The sequence below is a fragment of the Tachyglossus aculeatus genome, unplaced genomic scaffold, assembly GCF_015852505.1.
Source record: "Tachyglossus aculeatus isolate mTacAcu1 unplaced genomic scaffold, mTacAcu1.pri scaffold_1_arrow_ctg1, whole genome shotgun sequence".
NCBI classification, from domain to species: domain Eukaryota; kingdom Metazoa; phylum Chordata; class Mammalia; order Monotremata; family Tachyglossidae; genus Tachyglossus; species Tachyglossus aculeatus.
This window is the reverse complement of record NW_024044915.1, coordinates 5,980,488-5,994,027: the sequence shown is the minus strand read 5'-3', so window position 1 is coordinate 5,994,027 and position 13,540 is coordinate 5,980,488. Positions and strand designations below refer to the sequence as shown.

At 46.5% G+C, this 13,540-nt stretch overlaps 1 protein-coding gene across 1 annotated transcript in view; it reads right to left on the bottom strand.

Moving 5' to 3' along the window:
* Positions 1-12,496, bottom strand: part of LOC119923529 (vomeronasal type-1 receptor 3-like) — a 43,169-nt gene extending 30,673 nt beyond the window's left edge. Inside the window, 1 exon segment of the mRNA XM_038742894.1 lies at positions 12,376-12,496. Within this exon segment, the coding sequence (XP_038598822.1) occupies positions 12,376-12,496 (121 nt within the window).
* Between the last annotated feature and the right edge of the window lie 1,044 nt (positions 12,497-13,540).

Below are 13,540 nucleotides of genomic sequence, written 5' to 3'. Positions count from 1 at the left end.
GACCCGGGGTCAGACAGGAAAGACCAGTGTGAGCCTGGCTCCGAGCTCCCTTCCCTTGTCTTCTGCTCCTCCCTACCCCATTTCCTAATGGGCTGCCGGGTGCCATCCAGAATCTTCTCCAATAGAAGAGAATGATGTCAGGTAAACACCTCCTGTTGGGATTTTCCGGATTGCAGGGTCTCTTGGGCAGAGAAGACCACATATCCTTGTCACAAACTCTTACATCTGTGAGGCAGAAGAGGAACTGTCCCAATTACAGGGTTAGGCCTGGCTTTAGGAGGCAGGAGTTGGGAGAACAGAAGTTAAGACTTGGGTGGGGCACTGAACTGGATTTCCTTTTGTGCTTTACGCTCAGAAAGGAAACAGAAATTTTCCATCTGGCCCGGCTTCTCAGGAGTCAAAGCTCAATAACTCATAATTACCCCTGCTGCTCTGCCCAGAGGAGCAGTACTGAAGCTTCCTGTCCTTCTGGGTACTACATGTGCTTCTTCACCCACTTAGACACAGTTGGAGGAAGAAGGACCATGTACGCTTGCCACACCTATGCTAGATCATCAAGGGTGTAGCTGTGGCCTGAGAAGATGGGGACTGCATTATGGACAACTTGCAAGGATTTGCAGTTTAAGGAGGTGGAGCACACTCTGAGTCAGATCTCCAAACACCGTGGGAAGGAGAGCTCCAATGGATGGCTCCTGGGGATGACAAACCTTAATCACGTCTTCGATGGAAGGACTGAGAAGCTGGAACATTAATTCCACCACATTCTACTGAGAAGCCACCAGCAACTCCTACCCTACTCTCCAGATTAGAGGGAGAGAAAGAGTTTTTCTCCAAACACCCAAGAAAGGACATGGCTGGGTTTAGAAAACAATGAAAAGGAGAGGCAAGATCAACCCAGAACTTGGAACGGAGAGATTAAGGACTTCAGCCCAGTCCCCAGGAGGTGGCAGGTCTGTGCTGAGACCTGTGTCTGGGGCTAGGAGAGGAGTAGGTTGTCCCTTCTTTCACTTTTGTCCTTTTTTCCTTCTTTTCATGTTTCCCTCTCTATGCCTTACCATGTCTTTCCCTGTCTCTTTTTAAGCCATTCCTCCAGCCCCAGACCCAAATCACTTGAGCTCCCAGAATCTAGTTCTGCATGGAAGGCCTGGGCAGGAATTTCTGAACTGAGTCCTGGAAGGGTGGATTGCTGGAACTGGACCAGAGAGAGAAACACACACTCAGTGTATCATTCCCCTTAAACATGAAATAGGGGTGCCAGATCACTGTTCCAGGCCATATTTGGAGTCCATTACCATGTTAGCGAGAGACTTAAATATGGCACAGCAGTCTGTCATAGGAGACTGTGTCCTGTCCCCATTGGCTAAACCCACATCTCCATTACCCACAGCCTAGGTCGCTGGTACAGAGACCCCCAACATCTCCTAGTATCAATCCCACAGAAACTGCCACCAGGCATTCGGGATTGGGGAGGCCCAATTCCTGGATGGCTAAACAGGGAACGGGATGGCGTCAGAAGGTGGGGGATGGCCAGCATGGATTATCCATTGGATGGGAATGCAAAGTGAGAACCAATCTGTGAGCCCGCAGCTAAAGTGGGCAGCAGTGCCTGAGGCTGGAGGTGGGGCCTGGCAGCCAGACATATGAGGCAGGCAGAGGGAATGGGAAGATAAGATGCTATAAAATGACAGTAGATGGCTGGTGAAGAGAATCAATTTTCATATTTCATTCATGAAAAGGATGTCCAGTGGTTGCCTATGCATCTTTGCATCAAACAGAAACTCCTTACCATTAGCTTTAAACTACTCTAGCACCTTGCCCTCTCCTACCTTAGCTCCCCGATTTCCTACTACCACCCAACCCACACACTTCACTCCTCTAATGCCAACCTACCTACTGTGCCTCGATCTTGCTTATCACACTGCTGCCTCCTCACCCATATCCTCACCCTGGCCTGGAACAACTTCTCCCTTGACATCTGACAGAAGAAATCTCTCGTCACCTTCAAAACCTTATTGAAGGCACACCCCTATGAGAGGCATTCCGTGAATAGGCCATCATTCCTCTTCTCCCACTTTCTTCTTCGCCACCCTTATACTTAGTTTCACACCTTTTATTTACCTCTCCATCATCCCCACAGCACTTATACACATGACAGTAATTTACTTATTTACATTAATTTCTGTTTCTCCTTCTGTGCTATAAGCTCCATTAGGGTAGGGAACATGTCTACCAACTCTGTTGTATTCTACTGTCCCAGGCATTTAGCACAGTGCTCTGCACACAATAAGCACTCAATCAATACCAATGGTAGATTGTTTGCTGGCAGTGTAGTGAGGACAGAATGCTTTCCTCCTATTGCAGAGAAATATACTGGTCTCCTAAAGGTTGTGAACCCTGTGCATGCTCCTATCTGTACAGAACACTATATTGAGTGACTGTTATGTGTTGAGCACTATACTGTACTATCACTCTGTGCAAAGTGCAGTAGTAGTAGAAATACTTGAAGTAATTGATACTAAATTTGATACAGTGCTGCAAAGTGCAGTAGTAGTAGAAATACTTGAAGTACTTGATACTGAATTTGATACAGTGCCCAGTACTTGATTCATGTATTTGGAATATACAGAATGAATGAAGTGACACATTCCCTGCCTACAAGGAACTTACTCTCAATGAGGGAGTCAAACAAAGAAATATTTACAAATCTGTAATAATACATAAACTGAGCATGAATTGTGATGATGGTGTAAATAAGTTCATAAGGACTACCCCTGAAGAGTAACATGGGCCCACTGGGGGCAGCAGCGGGGGGAGGGAGAAAGGGGTAAACCAGGCTCCTGCATGACACTGAAGGCTTTTAACTGTGAGATGGAGAGACAGAACAGGGTAGCCTGAGGAAAACACATATAAAATAGCAAAAAAAAAGTATTAGAATAAATGGACTATAAATTGGGGGAGGATTACAGGCTGCATCTAAGGTCAATATCAGGATCTTGGATGACTTCATGCAATTTGAGGGGTTCAAGGCCCTGCTTTAAGAAAAGAGGATCTGCATAAGAAGGATCTTGTAAGAACCCATTTTTAGGTTTTAATGGGAAAAATTGTAGCATATATGAGGTTGTGAATTGAATAACAAGATAGAGATCATGGACTCCTAAAAACTGGCCATGTAGCTGGGAGAATCAAACGAGCAATCCTGGCAGCACCACGTTCCTGTTGTGCCTCAGTTAACTCTTCTGTGATCCCGTCGTGGGACAGGGACTTTGTTCAACCTGACTATCTTGTATCTTCCTCAGCATTTATCATAGTGCCAGACAAATAATAAGCGCTTAACAAATACCAATAAAAAACCAAAACAAAAAGCAATGAAGTCCAGAAGCTGGGGTTGGGAAGGAGTCAATCAGCTCTGGAGTTCATCAGTACGAAATATCTGTGAGGAGGGCTCAGGGGGAGATGACGAAAAAATAGAAAAACTGTTGCACAGACCGTAGTGAACTGAAACTAAGTCACTGGCTAGAGTTGACTCACTACAGTGCACATCAGAGTCTCAAGCGGCAAATTGAAATTGGACGGTTGTAAGAGTAATATGCTGAGTTGGTCATAAAAGCAGGCTCAGAGCCATTGGGGGACTCGTCAGGGAAGAAGAGTGGAAGGAGGTGACATGGTCATTGCAGGAGATCTGGTTCCTTAAGGCATGCCTGAAACAGACAGCATATGGATGCCTACTGTGAGCAGAGTGCTATCCTTGGTTCCTATTGTACGTAGAGTACTGTACTAAGTTCCTACTAAGGACTGAGTGCTGTCCTGGGAGTCTATTGTATGCTGAGCGCTGTCCTAGGTGCCAACAGTACTCCTCATTTTCCCACGCAAACCCCAACCGATCAATTGCATTTACTGAGCGCTTCGTGTATGCAGAGCACTGTACTAAGAGTTTGGAAGAGTACAATAGAACAATAGTCACATTCCCCGTCTAGAGGGGGAGACAGATGTTAATAAAAATAAATAATTTATGTATTTATTATGTATTTATGTATTTATATGTACATAAGTGTTGTGGGGCGGGTTTGGTGGGGGTGGGGAAAGAAAGGAGAAAGTCAGGGAGATGCAGAAGGGAGTGGGAGAAGAAAAGTGAGAGTTCAGTCAGGGAAGGTCTCGGAGGAGATATGCTTTCAGTGAGACTTTGAAGGTGGGAAGAGCAATTGTCTGTAGGACATGAAGAAGGAGGACATTCCAGGCCAAATGCAGGATGTGGTAGAGAGGTCGGTGGTGAGATAGATGAGATCAAAGTACAGTGAAAAGCTTAGAATCAGAGAAGCATGGTGTGTGTGCTAGTTTGTAGTAAGAGAGCAGAGAGAAGGGGTAGGAGGGGGAAAGGTGATTGAGTGCTTTAAAGTTGATTGCAAGGAAATTTTGTTTGATGTGGAGGTAGATGGGAAACTGCTGGAGGTTCTTGAGGAATGGGGAAGCATGGACTGAATGTTTTTGTAGAAAAATGATCCAGGTATCAGAGTGAAGTACGGACTGGAGTGGGGAGAGAGAGAAGGCAGGAGCCCGATAGAGTAATCAAGGCAGGATAGGATGAGTACTTGGATTTATTGGTAGTAGTTTGGATGGAGAGCAAAGTGCAGATTTTAACAATGTTGTGGAGGTTGAACTGACAGGATTTGGTAACAGCTTGAATATATGGGTTGAATGAGAGAGTTGAGTCGAGGATAATGGCAAGGTTATGAGCTTATGAGACAGGAAGGATTATGAGCTGTCTACAGTGATTGAAAAGTTAGGGGAAGGACACGATTTGGGTGGGAAGACAAGGAGTTCCATTCTGGACATACTAAGTTTGAGGTGATGGCAGATCATCCAAGTAGAGTAGTAGAGTTGTCTTGAAGGCATGAGGCAATGTGACACTGCAGTGAGAGAGTGAGATCAGGGCTGGAGTTGTGGATTTAGGAATTATCCGCAGAGAGGTGTTAGTTGAAGCCATGGGAGCAAATGAGTTCTCCAAGAGAGTGGGTTTAGATGGGGAATAGAAAGGGACACAGAAGGGAACCTTGAGGGACACCCACACTTAGGCAATGGGAGGCACAGGAGGAGTCCATGAAAAAGCCTTAGAATCCTAACCTCCTTCAGGCTTTCCCATTATTGTTATGGTTATGGTGGAATGCTGAGGAATAAAATATGAATGAGTTTGAGAGCTTGTTTCAAAGGCAACACAACTACTTTTTTTGGTATTTGTTAAGCACTTACTGTGTTTCAGGCACTTTAATGACAATAATAATAATAATAATAATAATAATAATAATGATTGCGGTATTTGTTAAGCACTTACTGCGTTCATCAGGCACTGTACTAAATACTGGAGTGGATAACAAACAAATCGGGTTGGACACAGTCCAGGTCCCCCATGGGGCTCACAATCTTAATCCCCATTTTACAGGTGAGGTAACTAAACTACAGAAAAGTGAAGTGACTTGCCCAAGGTCACACAGCAGGCATGTGGTAGAGTCATGTTAAGAATCCACTGCCTTTGGACTCCCAGGCCCGTGTTCTATCCACTGCACCATGCTGCTTCACTAAACTAAGCACTGGAGTAGATACGAGCTAATCAGGTCGGACGCAGTCTACGGTGCATGTGGGGCTCACAGTCTCAATCTCCACTTTTCAATGAGATAACTGAGCCACAGAGTAGTTAAGTGACTTGCCCAAGATCACAGAGCAGTTACGTGGCAGAGCCAGGATTAGAATCCAGGTTTCTCTGACTCCCAGGATCATTTTGTGAACACTAGACCACGTTGCTTCTCTACTATTTACAACACCACCATCCTCCCAATCTCACATGCTGACAACCTTGGCATTATCCTCTGCTTATCAAATTCATTCATTCATTCAATTGTACTTATTGAGTGCTTACTGTGTGCAGAGCACTGTACTAAGCGGTTGGGAAGTACAAGGCGGCAACATAAAGAGACAGTCCCTACCCAACAACGGGCTCACAGTCTAGAAGGGGAAACAGACAACAAAACATGCAGACAGGTGTCAAAACCGTCAGAATAAGTAGAATTATAGCTATATGCACATATAACTATACAATGTGAAAGTTACAAAAATGAACCTGAAAACATCTTGCCCTGTTTCCAACGATGTGTGGTAGCATTTATTCTGAAGGAAAACAAAACAAATCACCCTCCCTGCCCCAGACTGGCCGTCCTCGGGGGGTAAGATGGTCTCCGGATAATAATATTAATAATGATGGCATTTGTTAAGCGCCCACTATGTGCCAGGCACCGTTCTAAGCGCTGGGGAGGATACAAGGTGATCAGGTGGTTCCATGTGGGGCTCACAATCTTCATCCCCATTTTACAGAAGAGGGAACCGAGGCCCAGAGAAGTGAAGCGACTCTCCCAAAGTCACACAGCTGACAATTGGCAGAGCTGGGATTCGAACCCATGACCTCTGACTCCCAAGCCCGGGCTTTTCTATTGAGCCACACTGCTTCTTCTGGCACAACCCCACAAATAAAACACACACACACACGCGCGCGCACACACACACACTAATAATAATAATAATAATAATAATAATGGCATTTTACAGTCTAGAAGGGGAGAGACAGACATCAGTATAAATAAATAAATTCCATGTTTGGCCTTAAGTGCTGTGGGGCTGGGAAGGGGTGCAGAGCAAAGGGAACAAGTTTGGGAGACGCAGAAGGGAAGGGGAGATGAGGGAAGAGGGGTTTAGGACAGTGTTCTGCACGCAGTAAGCGCTTGATAACGACTGACTGATTGATAAAATGGATCTTTCCCTCAGACTATGATCTCATCGTGGGCAGGGAACGTGTCGACCGATTCTGTCGTACTGTCCTCATCCAAGCGCTTGCTACAGTGCTTTGCACAAAGTGCTTAACAAATGCCATTATTAGTATTATTATGACAGTGTTCTGCACACGGTAAGCACTCAATGAATACCATTGTTTGATTTAGCTGAAACACAGCAGGGGGACAGTCTAAAATTTAACATAAAAAATGCTGTCTATTTGACTAAGTTAAAAAAGAAAAAAGACCATGACCATGAAATTATCTACTCAGTCATTAATATTTTGCCTGCAGATTCAATAAGATTCTGTCGTACCTCATCATCATCACTCCTAGAGCCAGAACGATCGCAAAGTGAAACATCAACTGCTTCAGGCCAGTTTTTAGAATCGGGAGCATCAGGGAAATAATAATAATAACAACGACAATAATTGTGGTATTTGTTAAGCTCTTGATACATATCAGGCACTGTACTAAGCGCTGGAAAACCAGCAAATTGGGTTGGCCACAGTCCCTGTCCCACATGGGGCTCACAGCCTTGATCCCCATTTTACAGACGAGGCAACTGAGGCACACAGAAGTGAACTGAATTGCCCACAATTCAATAGGCATATTTGACGTCACATAATCCTGTCAATTCTATCTTCACAACAGCTCTAGAATCTAACCCTTCCTTTCCATCTGAAATGCGAAAACACTGATTCAATCTTTTATCAATCCCACCTTAATTCATCAGCCTCCTCAGTGACCTCCCTGACTCTTGTCTCTCATGTCCTATCCAAACGTAGCTCAGCTGCTTGGATCATTATTCTATAAAAATATTCAGCCCACATCTCTCCACTCCTCAAAAACCTCTGTTTCCCATCCATCTCCACAGCAAAAGTGTAATCCTCACAAAAAGCTGTAAGGCACTCAATCAATTCTACTCCTCCTACCTTCCCTCACGGATCTCCCAATGCAACGCAACCTATACATTTATCTTCTTTAACACCAAATTAGAAGCATAACCTAGTGGAAGGAACATGGACCTATGAGTCTGAAGACATGGGTTTTAATCCTAGCTCTGCCTCGTGTCTGCTGTGTGATATTGGGCAAGTCACATAAGTTCTCTGTGCCTTAGTGTTCTCAGTTGTAAAATGGATATTCAATCCTATTCTCTCCTGCATAGACTGTGAGTCCATTGTGGGACAGGGATTCTGTCCAACTTATTACCTTGATATATTCCAGTGCTTCAAACAATGCATAACACATAGTAAACCCTTAGCAAATATAACAATACTACACTACCAATAATAATATAATTGGTAATAATAATCTAATTTTAATTATATAATTATAATTATTATGTATAACCATAACAGATTATAAGTATGCTCATAATTTATAATATTTACAATTATTATATTATTAAATGATATACTATTGTAATTATTATATTATCATAGCATAATATTTCAATAATGTAATAATATTACCAATAATATTATAAGTGTAACCTACTCATGGCACCTGGATCTCACCTGTTTCTCTCCGGATTCCTTGTCCACCTCCTTTCTCTTGTCTGGAATTTACTGTCCACTACTCTCCCAATCACCTATCTCCCTACCTTTAAAGTCCTACTAAAATCACATCTCCTTCAAGACCTCTATCCTGATTAGGACCAATTTTGCCTATTTGCCCTCCTTTCTATTTTGCTATGTACTTGGAGCTGTACCCCTTAAGAGCTCGCTTTTTACCCTCACCCCAGTCCCTGAACACTTAAGTGTATATCTTTACACTCTTCCATTCCCCCATGATTAAAATATTTAAATGTGCTTCTCCGACACTATGAATTCCATGTGGGAAGAGAACCTGTCTTTCCACTCTACTGTACTGCTTTATTGCAAACCCCTCATACAGTGCTCAGCACGCAGTACTAAAAACTGTTTAATTACCAATTGTGTCTACAGAGATCTCTTTGAAGTGTCTAATGCATGCAATGTCTACTGCATATACAGCGCTATTCTGAGTGCACAGTGTTGTCCCGAGTACTTGCGGAATAGACATAAGTTAAGGGCGCTGCCTCCATCCTTGAACGGCTTCCAGTATATTGTGGGAAGCAGCGGGCACGAATTGAGAGAAGGGACCCTGCCCAGGGGGAGCGGGGACTACTAGCTACTTAAAAGTGGCTCCCAAGCAGGGCAAGTGGATGAGTCTCACACTTTTACATCAGTGGTTCTCTCACTTCATCAATCAATCAATTATATCTATTGAGTGCAGAGGACTGCACTCAGCTCTTGGAAGAGTACAGTGCAGGAGAGCTGGTAAAAATGTTCGCTTCTCCCACGGAGCTCACAATCTAGAGGAGGAGGCAGAAATTAAAATAACTTATTGATGGAGACATGGTAGAGTATAAAGATATGTGTTTAGGGGCCCTGCATCTGCTCTAGGCTCCACTCTACCACGACTAGGTCCCAGAGTGGAGATGGGCCCCAAGAGTGTGGGTGGGTCCGTGGTGCTATCTGGGCCCCAGAGTTGTGGGCGAGATGTTTGGGGAGCCTGGGAAGGATCTTCCAGGGCACATTCATTTTCCATCCAGTCCCCGGGAGGCATATTGGTTGGAGGCACAGAGAGGATTTGGGACTGCAGGACTTTGCCCCTGGGGATCCTGGCCACAAAGAGCCCCATAAGGAATCGGGAGCCGGCAGAGGGGATGAGTGGCTCTGAGAATGGCACGGAGCAGAGCAGGCATGGTGGTGAGAAGCGGGGCATGCAGTGGTCTCTGCTGTATCCCTCGACCTGTCTTTATGGAGCATAGGATGGTCCGGAGTCAGGAGGAGAAGGAAGCTGGGGATCCTGGGCTATGGTAGAGTAAGGGTAGTGGTGTACTCTTCGGGTGCTGGGGAGGAAAGCTGACATCCTGTTGTGGGAAGCGGGGAGAGAAATCTACCCCTCTCAGAAGCTGTGGCCCAAATTAGAAGCCGGGGCTTCATGGTGCTATTGGGGAGGAGACTCCTGCCTCCATTTCCTTCTCTGCACGGGGACAGATTAGTTCAGGGACTCAAAAAAGCTCAGACCCAGGGGTCGTATATACAGGAGTTCCTGCTGACTCCTAAAATTACATCTCCTCACAACCCGACCATCGAAGTTGCAGCTCACGCCAGGATGAAGATCATGTCCCGTTTAAAACAGCAGCCACAGGACAACCCTTCCCACCACATCTAGCTCAAAGGTGTCACTACCTCATGCAAGGCAGGGTATGGGCAGCAGGAGAGAGGAGCTTGCATGTCCAGGAGTGCCTTTAAAACCTGTGCCCCCTCCACCTCCTCTCCCTTCTTTTCAAGTACCCTGCCCAAGGGGTTGTGAATAAAGTGGGGAAAACAAATGGATGCTCATCACCAATGCTGATCAGGCCGGACCCTGGTTGTTCATCTCCAGTAGGGAGTCTGGTGATTCCATGCCTAGGAGAAGTCCCTAGGTGGCACTGCATAGAGACGGGAAGGCATGAGTGAGTTGTGTAAATGACATAGAAGTGACCCTGGCTGATTGGCCCTTTGTGTGTTTATCCACAGGGGTGTTGCCCTGTGGCCCGGGTGAATATGACCGGGGAAATCATGGTTGCATGTTTTTGTGTGTTTTCAGATGTATTTGAATGTGCACATTTATGTTTGTTGTTGTGCATGGGTATGTGCCTGCATGTGTTGATGTGTATATACTTGTATGGTGTTGTGGGGTGGATAGGAGCAGCCCCCACACCATTGCCTGGACATGACACCGCAGTACTGTGTCAGGGCCATGAGATAGGATGTCCTGGGAGAAAAGGCAGGATGTAGTCATTCATTCATTCAATCGTATTTATTGAGCGCTTACTGTGTGCAGAGCACTTGGGAAATACAAGTTGGCAACATCTAGAGACAGTCCCTACCCAACAACTGGCTCACAGTCTAGAAGGGGGAGACAGACAACAAAACAAAACATGTGGACAGGTGTCAAGTCATCAGAATAAATAGACGTAAAGCTAGATGCACATCATTAACAAAATAAATAGAATAGTAAATATGTACAAATAAAATAAATAGAGTAATAAATCTGTACAAACATATATACAGGTGCTGTGGGGAGGGAAAGGAGGTAGGGCGGGGGGGATGGGTAGGAGGAGAGGAAGGAGGGGGCTCAGTCTGGGAAGGCCTCCTGGAGGAGGTGAGCAGGAGGTGAGCTCTCAGTTGGGCTTTGAAGGGATGAAGAGAGCTAGGTTGGCGGTGTGCAGAGGGAGGATGTTGGCCGGGGGTCGACGGCGGGACAGACGAGAAAGAGGCAAGTGAGGAGGTTAGCGGCAGAGGAGTGGAGAGTGCGGGCTGGGCTGTAGAAGGAAAGAAGGGAGGTGAGGTAGGAGCGGGCAAGGTGATGGAGAGCCTTGAAGCCGAGAGTGAGGAGTTTTTGCCTGATGTGTAGGTGGACTGGTAGCCACTGGAGATTTTTGAAGAGGGGAGTAACATGCCCAGAGCGTTTCTGCACAAAGATGATCCGGGCAGCAGCTTTAAGTAAAGACTGAAGTGGGGAGAGACAGGAGGATGGGAGATCAGAGAGGAGGCTGATGCAGTAATCCAGTCAGGATAGGATGAGAGATTGAACCAGCAGGGTAGGGTAGCAGATTGGATGCAGAGGAAAGGGCTGATCTTGCCGATGTTGCAGAGGTGACACCGCTAAGTTTTGGTGATGGATTGGATGTGAGGGGTGAACGAGACAGCAGAGTCAAGGATGACACCAAGGTTGCGGGCTTGTGAGATGGGAAGTATGGTAGTGCTGTCTACAGTGATGGGAAAGTCAGGGAGCGGGCAGGGGTTGGGAGGAAAGATAAGGAGTTCAGTCTTGGACATACTGAGTTTTAGATGGTGGGCAGACATCCACATGGAGATGTCCTGAAGTCAGGAGGAGATGCGAGCCTGGAGGGATGTAGAGAGAGTAGGGGCAGAGATGTAGATTTGTGTAAGTACTAAGGTGGATACAAGCAAATTGGTTTGGACACAGTCCTGATCCTTGAGGGGCTCGTAATTGTAATCCCCATTTTACAGATGAGGTAACTGAGGCACAGAGAAGTGAAGTGACTTACACAAGGTCATTCAGCAGCCACGTGGCAGAGCCAGCATAGAACCCATGACCTTCTGACTCCCAGGCCTGGGCTCTATCCACCATGCCATGCTGCATTCCTAGATGCAGGGTGATCTACCAGGCTTCTAATGTGCATGGAGTGCTATACTGAGTGCCTATTGTGGACATAATACTGGACTGGGCACCTAAGACTGCTGTATTAGGCACCTAAGGTATGCAGAGTACTGTATTGGGCACTTGGGAACATGTCAGAGAAGTAAAGGAAATGACCCCTGCCCCCTGGTAATTTGGGATTTCTGCTGTCTCCCTCAGTCTCCTCAGGAACTTCCACTTGGGGTAGGGTCTCACTCCCCTCTATGAAATGAAGAAAACAGTTCCTGATGCTGACAGGAGGACAAGAGATCACTGATTGGGGGCAGTCTGGGAAAAAAAAAACAGAAGGCTGGGCATATCAATTTTGCTTTTTTCCAGGTACTGACAATTCTCCCTTCCATGCTACTCATGAACACACCACCGCTGCGACAGTAGAATTTACTCCTGAGCAGTCTTTCCTGTGGCAGCATTGCCCGCTGGCTGATCAGACTCCTCCGAGTCATGGTCACCAGGGATCTCCGGGACCCAACCTCCCTGGAGTCATCTCTTAGGCTTCTTGGGGACTGGCATAGTTGAGCTGGTACAGCTCGGCCCCATTACTGAACCTTGTTGCAAAGATCTGACCCTGGAGGTTGATTAGCCCTGGAAATCCCCAGCACCACCTTGGCTACTGCTTACACCAGGTGGCGCAATGCCCACCCATGGCTGTTACCCCTTCTGTCACCCCTCTGAGGGCTGATTGATAAGGGGCTGAGTCACTGGCCTCATTCATGCCGCCTGGGTACCATGGGGAGGTCACCTCACTTCTGATTGGGTGGTGTCAGCTTTGGAGAGCCTGGGAGAGTCTGGGGGCCCCTCTGAGTCAGGACAGAGCCTGAGTCAGGGGAGCAAAGGGGAAGGGAGGGTCAGGGTCAAGGTTTCAGCTGGGTCACATTTCTGGCTTCTTTTAGTTCTCAGAGTTTGGGTACAGACCTCTATTCTAGTCCCAGCAGTGCACTGGTTTGCTGTGTGACCTCGTACAAGTGAACTAAACTCTCTGGGCCTCACTTTCCTCTGTGAAATGAAAAGAACAGTCCCTGTTGCTGGGAGGAAGACAAGAGATCACTGATGGGGGGTAGTTTTTTGGGGAAAAAAACAGAAGGCGGGGCTTAGCAATTTTCCTTTTTTCCAGACACTGGCAATTCTCCCTTCCATGCCACTCTTGAACACACCACTCATAAACACCAAGCTCGTGAACACTTCTGCGTGCCTGTCCTGGCCTATGGTCCTGTGTTGTCAGCAATGGCCACCTGCAGGAAGGTTGAACAACCGTTACCAACCTCCTAGGCAGGCAGGGGCATCTGGAAGGGTAGACACCTAGCTACGGGTGGCAGGTGACAGTGCTGTGGATTTAGTCTCCAGTGCAGCCAAGGAGTAAGGCAGGAACATCCTCTCTCAGAGAGGGGAGTTGGCAGCAAGAGGATGGGAGTAGGCAGAGAGGGAGGGAGGATAGGAGTATGGACAGCCTGGACCAGATAAGGCTGGGTTATCCTGCTGCTCCCTCTGTC